Source organism: Gymnoscopelus braueri, assembly GCF_963280865.1.
Source record: "Gymnoscopelus braueri genome assembly, chromosome: 15".
NCBI classification, from domain to species: Eukaryota; Metazoa; Chordata; class Actinopteri; order Myctophiformes; family Myctophidae; genus Gymnoscopelus; species Gymnoscopelus braueri.
Window position 1 is genome coordinate 48,074,535 of NC_137620.1, and position 12,478 is coordinate 48,087,012.

The window sequence follows — 12,478 nt, forward strand, 5'->3', positions numbered from 1 at the left end:
AAACTACTACAAAACAATACATTAACAACGATGTGTCATGAGGATTTAATCCCATGATATTTTTACTGGAAGTTTAACACTGAGCCTAGCATGCCACCAAGCCGGTAGAATAGGGGTTCAGGAGGTATTTGAATGTCACGTTTCACAGCCTGGTCTGCTCTGCTTGCTTGAACCCACCTCCCGTCCCGCCTCCCACTCTCACTGATTGGACGGGCGGGAGAACCAATGAAATTAAATGCTGCCCTCAGGAGGCATTCCAATGAATATAAGTCTAACGTTTCTGCTCACATAAATCACACACAGGTGTGACTGCAGGCAGAGCCATGCAGTCATGCCCTTATAAGGGGATTGGTGGGCGGCTCCCTATAGTAATTAGGATGCTAATTAGGGTCGGTGGGGCGTCCACTTATGATACTTAGGATTAACTGGCGTACCCCTTCAATAGTAGAGCGGATAGTAGGAACAATCGTTCACTTTGTGATACAAGCGTGAAAATTGGCATGAACATTCCTTTAGGTCAACTCTTTGACTTTTTTAATCGAGCCACTCAAAAATCCAAGATGGCGGCCATTTTTCAAGATGGCCGATACCTTAGTGGGCAGTTAAGTGATATGATGGTTTATTTGGTGATACAAGCATGAAAATTGGCATGAGCAGTCTCTGTGGGTCACTTGACAATACGCCACCCACAGCTACTTGAAATTTCAAGATGGCGGCCATTTTTCAAGATGGCCAACACTTTAGTGGAGCATTTAAGTTATATAATGGTTCATTTGGTGATACAAGCATGAAAATTGGCATGAGCAGTCTCTGTGGGTCACTTGACAATAAGCCACCCACAGCTACTTGAAATGTCAAGATGGCGGCCATTTTTCAAGATGGCCACCACCTTAGTGGACTAGTTAAGCTTAAGAAATCATTTAGTTGGTGATACAAGCATGAAAATTGCCATGAGCCGTCTCAAAAGGTCATTTGACAAGAAACCGCCCACAGCCACTTGAAATTTCAAGATGTCAATCTTTAAATGATACCTTTTCTCATAGAAATGTATTGGGTTCCTCAAAAAGCTCTGTCAAGAGAGGTTGTTTGACTGTGTTTTGTCTGACTCCTCGCCCACGACCTGTCCAGTTTGGTAAGACCTGTCAGGAGTTGCCTCCCACCGGCATAGCTCTCAGGGTTCACTGAGGTAGGCCTAAACAAGCTCCCTTACCACGACAAGGTAACAGTCACACGGGAGGATATATATATATATATATATATATATATATATATATATATATATATATATATATATATATATATATATATTGTTTTTTTTAAACTACTAACTAAAATACTAAGGGGTGGGGAAACAAAAAATAAGATGAATAAATTAGCACAGTTGTGGTGCTGATAAGCACAGTTGTGGTGCTGAACGGACAGTGCTCCAAAATTATGAGTAATGGCTAATACTGAATGGCAATAGCCACGGAACCATGACAAACGATACTAAGGAACTAAACTGAAAATGTGCTTCACTGTTAGATATGGCAGTGGAAGGCAGTGGAAGCAATGTTACAAAGTAACAACTGAAAATTACACAGTAATAGACTAGATAAAAAGTAAAACATGATGCGTCGATGTGACGAGGGGAAGCCGAGCCATAGGCCTCCACTTGAAAACACAGAGGACAACAGGGAATAACTCTGGCAAAATAAACATGCAAATAGGTTCTAGCAGGGGCAACTACATAGGCATGTGAAACTGAGTCCATATCTGAAGCAGTTACACCTTCCAGTACATGCCTTGGAGCACCCACATTTGGTCAACTCCCAACAACTCTCCGCAATAGGTGGAAGTGGAGTCCAGAAGACTTTCCACTTCTCGTCCTGTTCCACCCATCCCCAGTCAGATGGGCTCTGCATTTGTGGATGTCGCTTCAATGCCTGTCCCCACACGTATCCAGCCTCATAAGAAGCATGTTTGGCATGCTCTTTGAGTGCTGCTTGAGTTGGTGGGATCAAGTCATATTGTCTTTGCTTTCTGGCAAAGAGATCAAGCCTGGCCTCGTTCACAGTTGTGACATCGCTGGACCGGTCATACATTAGATCTTCTTGGCCTCTTGACATGGATATCTTTGGTATCTTCAGTGTCTTCAGCAGATGTAGATGCTCTCTTTTGGGCCCTTTCCAGCTCTGTGTTGTTGAACCTAAGTTTACAGCTTGAATTATATTTTGCTCTGTTTCTTGTCGATGTGCTTTCTATGCCATCACCTTCATCTAGTCGGGTTGGACTAAGTAAGATAGGCAGAGCATTGATCTTATGAAATAATGGAACATTTCTTGCAATGGTATCATAACCAGTACGATCGTGCTCTCTGTTGAATAAACTCGGCTGAATGAGTTTTTCCTTGGTGACCTGCTGACAAATTAAACATCTGTCCCAGTTAGTTTTCACAACTGTTATGATGGCTTCTGCCATGTCTGCAGCATAGGCAGAGGCCGAGGGTTTATCCTTTTACCACCTTTTACCAAGCACTTTGATGTATGGGATACAACTAAGTTCGTGCCTTAACCCTACACTTAGTTCGATCGTTCATCCAATGCCATTTAAATCCTGAGCGATCTGTACACCATCCGGTTAACTAAAACCCCATTAACCTTGGCTCGGCTCTCCCGTGTTGGCACAACCTGTCAATTCAGGTGCGGCTATCTAACTGTTTTGGGGTAAATTAGACAGCATTTGGGATACCAACTTTCAATTAGCTGACATTGAACCCCACTCTGAGTTTAACAGCAGTGATATATCACCAGTGTGCCCTGGTAGTGCAGATATTCACTCTTATCTAATCTATCTATGATCAACAAATCAACACAACTATATTGTGATGTGTTAAAAGTTGTTCTTTAGCATAATAATAATAATCGTATAATCGTCCTTAAAGAAAAAAAAACATAAATTTCTATGAGAAAATGTATCTTTTGAGGATCCAGGGGGCGGCCATCTTGAAAATAGAAATGTAAAGTGGCTGGGAGTGTTTTCTTGTCAAGCAACCCTTAGAGACTGCTCATGCCAAATTTAATGCTTGTATCACCAAATAAACCATTATATAACTTAATTGCTCCACTAAAGTGTTGGCCATCTTGAAAAATGGCCGCCATCTTGAAATTTCAAGTAGCTGTGGGTGGCCTATTGTCAAGTGACCCACAGAGACTGCTCATGCCAATGTTCATGCTTGTATCACCAAATAAACCATTATATAACTTAATTGCTCCACTAAAGTGTTGGCCATCTTGAAAAATGGCCGTCATCTTGAAATTTCAAGTAGCTGTGGGTGGCCTATTGTCAAGTGACCCACAGAGACTGCTCATGCCAATGTTCATGCTTGTATCACCAAATAAACCATTATATAACTTAATTGCTCCACTAAAGTGTTGGCCATCTTGAAAAATGGCCGCCATCTTGAAATTTCAAGTAGCTGTGGGTGGCCTATTGTCAAGTGACCCACAGAGACTGCTCATGCCAATTTTCATGCTTGTATCACCAAATAAACCATCATATCACTTAACTGCCCACTAAGATGTCGGCCATCTTGAAAAATGGCCGCCATCTTTGATTTTCAAGTGGCTCGATTAAAAAAATCGATAAATGACCTCTAAAGATGATCTGTACCAAGTTTCACGCTTGTATCACCAAGTGAACGATTCTCCCTAAATATTGCTTTTATCCGCTCTACTACAACTCTCTGATCAATGTTGAAGAACTATTGAAGAAATCTTACCAAAGTGTGGATAAGCATTGTTTTATGATTCCAGAAGGAGAAGGGTTCGCCAGAGACCAGAGTCTCCAACACCCAGCCTTCTGTCTATGAAGAGTGACCGGTCTAAAGGAAATCCTCCTGTCTTCAGTGATGAACCTGGACCTCCAGACACAAAGTATGTGAATCCTTCTACAATATACACAACACTATGACATGACAAAGTGATATCATGTTCAAGTTACATGTGCAAATTACTATAACACTAGACATGTTTTATAGTGTTGTTAGTATTGTTATATTTTCATGGTGGCGCTATACCAGCCCACTTTACATTTTGGCCTATAAGTGTTTCTTGAGCCATCAGTCAAATACTGAACATGTAGACAACCCAGCCTGGTGAAGATATGCGCTCAGTTCTAGTTCTTCTCATGTAATTCTGGAAAGTCATGGTGTCTGATGTCATTTATACTGGTGTTCCCAGTTTGGTTCTGTACAAACATAATGGACACAAGACATTAACTATCAGCATCGTTTATTGTAAACTTTCATCCCATTTGCACTGAGCCTTTCATACACACACAACACCAACACAATGTCATCACATGACACACACACACACACACACACACACACACACACACACACACACACACACACACACACACACACACACACACACACACACACACACACACACACACACACTAGGGCTGCACAAAATGTCATATCCCATCCACATCTGTCCCTTCCATTTTTGAGGCACCGTGGGTGATTTCAAAGTTGCGATAGGGCGCCCCGTGTGGGGGGGGGGGGGGATGGGAGGAAAGAAATTGCTAAACGGTTATAACCGTTTATGGCACTCCACGCATGGCTTTTCAAAAACGGTCCTGACTGTTTTTGGCACACAATGTGTTAAGTGTTGCAACCCACCTCCTGTCTTGCCTCCCACTCTCACTGATTGTACGGCCGGGAGAACCAATGAAATTAAATGCTGCCCTCAGGAGGCATTCCAATGAATATAAGTCTAACGTTTCTGCACACGTAAATCTATTGAAGAAATCTTACCAAAGTGTGGATAAGAATTGTTTTATGATTCCAGAAGGATTCAACACAGACCAGAGTCTCCAACACCCAGCCTTCTGTCTATGAAGAGTGACCAGTCTAAATACATGCCTCCTGACTTCAGTGATGAACCTGGACCTCCAGACACAAAGTATGTGAATCCTCCTACAATATACACAACACTATGACATGACAAAGTGATATCATGTTAAGTTACATGTTAAACTGACGAAAATAACCTTTTATTCAATTCTACAATTGTATAAAAAAAGGATTTAAATTGCAATAATATTTTTTATCATATCTATAGAGCAGTGGTTCTCAAAGTGTGGTCGGGGACCCCGAGGGGTCCTTGAGAGAGCTCCAGGCAGTCCACAGTAAAACAAGGAACTGTTTAACCACTTGAACCCTATTTTATACATTGTTTGGGATAGCTTATCTACAAGATCACAACACATCCAATTACTACCCGTTTTGAGCTTGTAGATCTGTATTTTTTTAACATTTGGATAAATCTTGGAAAATTGTGAAAAGTGCACAAATCTTCTCTTATACGAGTCCCTGGCAGATATTTTTTCCAGACGGGGATCTGCAGCCAAATACATGTTAATTTGGGGGTCCTTGATATTGAAAATGTTTGAGAACCACTGCTTTACAGTTTTCAACGGGCCTGAAAATTACAATCCAACCCGAACAGACCTGGTTGAGTTGAAGCTCAAACCAAAACGGTCCCTACAGCAGCCGGCGTTCATGGGAAATGTAGTCTTTGGGTTGTTTGACTCGTTTCTAGTGTTTATATTGTTTTACTCTTTGGGTAAATGTGTACATTTACACCTTCAGTCGATGCTTCATATCCAAAGACTGAACATGTAGACAACCCAGCCTGGTGAAGATATGCGCTCAATCTAGTTCTTCTCATGGTGTCTGATGTCATTTACACTGGTGTTCCCAGTCTGGTTCTGTACAAACATAATGGACACAAGACATTAACTATCAGCATCCTTCATTGTAGACTTTCATCCATTTGCACTGAGCCTTTACACACACACACACACACACACACACACACACACACACACACACACACACACACACACACACACACACACACACACACACACACACACACACACACTAGGGCTACATGACATGGACAAAATGTCATATCTCTATATTAATGTCAAATATCTCTATCGATACGATATTACTGTTCAAATTTCATATTTTAAGTGAAATCTAAGCATTCTTCATAAATTGCATACAACAAGTCGATATCCCTCTCAATGTTATGATTCCAGAAGGAGAAGGGTTCTCACCACAGACCAGGGTCTCCAACACCCAGCCTTCTGTCTATGAAGAGTGACCGGTCTAAAGGACTACCTCCTCGCTTCAGTAATGAACCTGGACCTCCACACACCAAGTATGTGAATCCTCCTACAATATACACAACACTATGACATGACAAAGTGATATCATGCTAAGTTACACTGAAGAAAATTAACTTTTCTTCAATTCTACAATTGTATAAAAAAAGGATTTAAATTGCAATAATATTTCTTATCATAATTTTGACTGCTACTGGTCATACCTGCCGCATGTCGCCAGCTGACAATCAGTAGATAATGGAACATTTAGATCGATTTTTTGGTTGTGTTTTTTGTTTTGTTTTCATATTAACACAGTTCGAATGTTGAAGAAGGCTTGTAATGCAAAAGCTAGTCGTTTTAGAATCATTAAATGGTTACATTTGTATAGCAAAGTAGGCTGCTTTTGTCTGAGTTTGTGTGTGTGTTTGGGGGTGCAGAGACACTTGGCCGAGATTTAGCATAGTGGTTTCGATTGGTCATAACATGGCATTGTACTCCGGTTTCACTGTCTGAGCCTATGGTCTGAGCCAGTGTTGCCAGGTATTTTTATTATAAGTTAGCCCCCAAGATTTTATTTGAAAATAGCAGATCTATAAGCTCACAGTGCGTCGCTCGCGATGCGATGCATTGTGAGCTTGTAGATCTGCTATTTTCAAATAGCCGATGTATACAGTAGGGTTAAAATGCTCATGTGGCCCATAGTCGCTTTATTTTGTGCTTTTTTTCCTAGACCTGGTTGCTTATATCTCTCATACAATCTGGCAACACTGGTCTATGTCTGAAGCTAAAGCTATGATGTTGTTGCTTAACTTTCGAAGCATAGCGAAAGTTGCTCTGATCTGCTCAGCAGAAAGGACTATTCATTCATTTTCCTCCGTGTGTTTGATGACCCCCCCCCCCCCCCCAATTTTGAGCTATACCAACTTTTCAGCTAAACAGGCCGCTCGACGCTCATTTGAATGGAAGTATTCCACTGTAATCCACAACGTGTAGCTAGGCTAGATAGCATAGCCTCGTTAGCTCGTTGTGGCGAGTGTCTTGCCTGAACTCTAACCTGGTGTTTGGACTTTCTTCATTTACAGCCCGTACATCTACATAAACGTTCAGATTTAAAATGTAAAGTGCTTAACCCATGGCCACGGATGTTACAATTATGTACGGGCCCACATAAGTACACGTATCTTCTGTATTGTTCAATAAAAAGCATTTTAATCCGATCGGTGGCCATTTTATCCATTTGCTTTCAACTACGCGACCGCATCGGTTGGGAGGTGTATTGCACTCTGATACATTATAACTATGAGAAAATGGCCGCCGATCGGATTAAAATGCTTTTTATTGAACAATGCTGAAGATACGGGTACTTATACCCACCCGAAGTGAATTGTAACATCTGTGGACATGGGGTAAGCACTTTATATTTGAAATCTGAACGTTTATGTAGATGTACAGGCTGTAAATGAACAAAGTACAAACACCATGTTGCAGTTCAACAAAGACGTCACGACGACGTGTAGCTGTAGCTGCTTGCAGTGGTGGAAAGTAACTAAGTACATTTACTCAAGTACTGTACTTAAGCTCACAACGCGCCGCATCACAACGCGTTGTGAGCTTGTAGATCTGCTTTTTTCAAATATTTAGTACTTTTACTTTTGGTACTTTAAGTACATTTTTATGCCAATACTTTTGTACTTTTACTCAAGTAAATTTTGAATTCTGGACTTTTACTTGTAACAGAGTATTTTTATATTGCAGTATTGGTACTTTTACTTAAGTAGAGAATTTGAGTACTTTTTCCATCAATGCATTTGGACTCACTGCATTTTGGGCTTGTTTTCATAGACCTCGTAGCTTGTTTCTCTCACAGAACAACACCAGCACTGGATTTTATCAATACATTTACTTACATTGGCTATTTGAAAATTGCCGATCTACAAGCATGCATTGTGAGCTTGTAGATCTGCTATTTTCAAATAAATATTTTATTAAATCTATTATGATGATGATTACTTAATATGCCTATTTTTTACAACACAGATCCTCTGGCACTAAATAGAGTGGACAGCTGACTGAAAGGTGTCAATGGGGGAATGATTAGAGGAGTGGCTAGGCTGAATAAATTACCCATTGTTCACGCCCAATACCTGGAGCTGAGAGGTGCTCCGAAGTGACAATTCTTTAGAAGGGATTATCTCAGTTTGCACTATTATAGATAACCAGATTCAAATGAGCACATCTTCTTCAAATATGTTCCGATTTCAAAAATGCCAACTTGCGGCATAAAGGCATTGTACCCAGTCACATATCTATAGAGCAGTGGTTCTCAAAGTGTGGTCGGGGACCCCGAGGGGTCCTTGAGAGAGCTCCAGGCAGTCCACAGTAAAACAAGGAACTGTTTAACCACTTGAACCCTATTTTATACATTGTTTGGGATAGCTTATCTACAAGATCACAACACATCCAATTACTGCCCGTTCTGAGCTTGTAGATCTGTATTTTTTTAACATTTGGATAAAACTAGGAGAATTGTGAAAAGTGCACAAATCTTCTCTTATACGAGTCCCTGGCAGATATTATTTTCAGACGGGGATCTGCAGCCAAATACAATTTGGGGGTCCTTGATATTGAAAATGTTTGAGAACCACTGCTTTACAGTTTTCAACGGGCCTGAAATGTAGAATCCAACCCGAACAGACCTGGTTGAGTTGTTTGACTCGTTTCTAGTGTTTATATTGTTTTACTCTTTGGGTAAATGTGTACATTTACACCTTCAGTCGATGCTTCATATCCAAAGACTGAACATGTAGACAACCCAGCCTGGTGAAGATATGCGCTCAATCTAGTTCTTCTCATGGTGTCTGATCATGCTAAGTTGTGCAAATTACTATGACACAAGACATGTTTTATAGTGTTGTTAGTATCATTAGTAGTTATTAGTAGTAGTTATTATATTTTCATGGTTGCACTATACCAGCCCACTTTACATTTTGGCCTACAAGTCTTTCTTGAGCCATCAGTCAAAGACTGGACATGTAGACAACCCAGCCTGGTGAAGATATGCGCTCAGTTCTAGTTATTTTCATGTCATTTAGGAAAGTTATGGTGTCTGATGTCCTTTACACTGGTGTTCCCAGTCTGGTTCTGTACAAACAAAATGGACACAAGACATTAACTATCAGCATCCTTCATTATAGACTTTCATTCCATTTGCACTGAGAAAATGTATTCAAGTACTATGCAAGTGCTTATAATGCACAGTTTAATTTTGAGGTCCTTTTACTTTACTTTCCTTTTTTTTACTTCTATTCCGCTACAATGAGCATTTGACAGCTTTAGTTACTTGTTACTTTGCAGATTTTATTATTAATACAAAACCTACAGTAACCACATGCAGCCGATCTACAATGTGACGCGTTATGAGCTTGTAGATCGGCTATTTTCTGTAGTACTTTTACTTAATACTCAAAGTATATTTTGATGCTAAAACGTTTGTACACTGAGAGCTCAAAACTCCCCCCCCCCTCCCCACACACACACACATACACCCCATACTCCACCGCCACCCCACCTCCCACACCACACCACATGACATAGCCCCCTCTGTCATACAAACTATACAAAAGAAAAGCCGATCTACAATGTGATGCATAATGAGCTTGTAGATCTGCTATTTTGGAAAAAGCTTGACAGTCTTTGGAACTAATCTACTTCACTATTCTACTGAATAATATGATGATAGTTTCATATTCACTATTCTACTGAATAATGTGATGATAGTTTCATATTCACTATTCTACTGAATAATGTGATGATAGTTTCATATTCACTATTCTACTGATTAATGTGATGATAGTTTCATATTCACTATTCTACTGAATAATGTGATGATAGTTTCATATTCACTATTCTACTGAATAATGTGATGATAGTTTCATATTCACTATTCTACTGAATAATGTAATGATAGTTTCATGTTCACTATTCTACTGAATAATGTAATGATAGTTTCATATTCACTATTTTACTGAATAATGTAATGATAGTTTCATATTCACTATTCTACTGAATAATGTAATGATAGTTTCATATTCACTATTCTACTGAATAATGTAATGATAGTTTCATATTCACTATTCTACTGAATAATGTAATGATAGTTTCATATTCACTATTCTAATGAATAATGTAATGATAGTTTCATATTCACTATTCTATTGAATAATGTAATGATAGTTTCATATTCACTATTCTACTGAATAATGTAATGATAGTTTCATATTCACTATTTTACTGAATAATGTAATGATAGTTTCATATTCACTATTCTACTGACTAATGTAATGATAGTTTCATATTCACTATTCTACTGAATAATGTAATGATAGTTTCATATTCACTATTCTACTGAATAATGTAATGATAGTTTCATATTCACTATTCTACTGAATAATGTAATGATCGTTTTATATTCACTATTCTACTGAATAATATAATGATAGTTTCATATTCACTATTCTACTTTGCATGGTCAGGCCCCGAAATACCTAACCGACCTGGTCCCACGTTATGTGCCAGGGAGGCCCCTTTGGTCTGTTGAACAGGGTCTGTTAACAGCTCCCAACACAAATTGAATTACAAAAGGTGACAGAGCCTTTCAGGCTGTAGCTCCCAAGCTTTGGAATGCTCTTCCACATGGCTTGAGAACTGCAGCCTCTGTGGACATTTTTAAGAACAACCTTAAAACGTTATTATTTGAACAAGCTTTTGCAAATGTTGCATGATTTTATTTCCATCGTTAGTTGCTGTACTGCTTGAGATGATTTTTTTACAGTTCTGTAATGTACTTACCTACTGCTCTCTGGCACTGCCCACCATGGCTAGGGCACCGTCCGTCATTATGGAAGCAAATTTGAACAGGGACAGATCAGTTTTGATGAAAAAGTCCATGAAAACATGTTGTTTCTGTTTGCAGACTGACATTAATTATATTTTCATCCTTGGAGTGCTATTGATATATATATATATATATATATATATATATTGATATATATATTGATATATATATATATTGATATATATATATATATATATATATATATATATATATATATATATATATATATATATATATATATATATATATATATATATATATATTGATATTATATAAGTATCTTTTTTCTCTTTATTGTCTATATTCATAATAAGTTGTCTTCTCCACAGAAAGTGGAGTAGTAGACTGAAGACATCCACTCAAACCACACCTGGACTGAAGACACCCAGTCAAACCAGCAGTGGACAAAGTAAGACTGGACACAATGTACACTAATTAACATTTCATGTTCATAATTAAAATGTTTGAAATGGCAGAAGACATTGTCAGACTAAATGTCCACAATGTGTCATCAGTATCCATGTTTAAATAATGATGCTAAATGTATCAACTGTGTATGAAAACCAATGATCCAGTGTTGTTTCTTTTACCTGTTTTTCTTAACAAATGTACGTTTTTGTGGAGGGCTTTAACCACTTAAACCTCATATGTTTAGTGGAGTCCCTCAGGGCTCTTATAGTGTGTTCTGTTTTCACTCTACATTAAATATCTTAGCTGAAAATAGCAGATCTACAAGCTTACAGATCAGCTTGTAAGCTTGTAGATCTTCTATTTTCTGTGAAAGTTTTCCCTAGAATACCGTTGCTGGGGTTTAAGTGGTTTAATTAATAATGTGCATAGCCATACACAGCTGTAAGGATGTAAAGTTATAAATGAAACTGAATGTTTAAAAATGTATTCATTGTCTTCTCATAGCAGATGTCAGTCTGCAGGAGGATTTAAAGGATTATAAGATCAGTTTGAACAGGCTTGATCGTGTGACATACGTCACTGAAGTGCCCTCCCTCAGCAGCATCTACACAGAGCTCTACGTCACAGTGGGAGAGAGTGAAGGGGTTAATAACCAACATGAGGTCTGGCAGCTTGAGACAGCTTCCAAGAAGAAGACCCTCCATGACAAACCAATCAACTGCTGTGACATCTTTAAACCCCTCCTCCTTGGCAGAGACAAACCCAGCAGAAGAGTTCTGACCAAGGGCATCGCTGGCATTGGAAAAACATTCTCTGTGCGTAAGTTCACTCTGGACTGGGCAAAGGGTTTGGAAAATCAAGACGTCATTCTTCTGATTCCCTTTTCATTCCGGGAGCTGAACTTGGTCAGAGATGAGAAGCACAGTCTTCTCAACCTGATCCATGCTTTCCACCCAACATTAAAGAAGGTCACAGCAGAGCAGCTCGCTGTCTGGAAAGCTGGCT

At 39.1% G+C, this 12,478-nt stretch overlaps 1 protein-coding gene across 1 annotated transcript in view; it reads left to right on the forward strand.

Moving 5' to 3' along the window:
- The window catches only part of LOC308102372 (uncharacterized protein), a 1,220,233-nt gene that overhangs the window by 202,947 nt on the left and 1,004,808 nt on the right, over window positions 1-12,478 (forward strand). Inside the window, exons 13-14 of the mRNA XM_080452057.1 lie at window positions 3,795-3,914; window positions 4,839-4,952. Coding sequence (XP_080308183.1) covers window positions 3,795-3,914; window positions 4,839-4,952 — 234 coding nt within the window. The remainder of the gene's footprint in view (window positions 1-3,794; window positions 3,915-4,838; window positions 4,953-12,478) is intronic.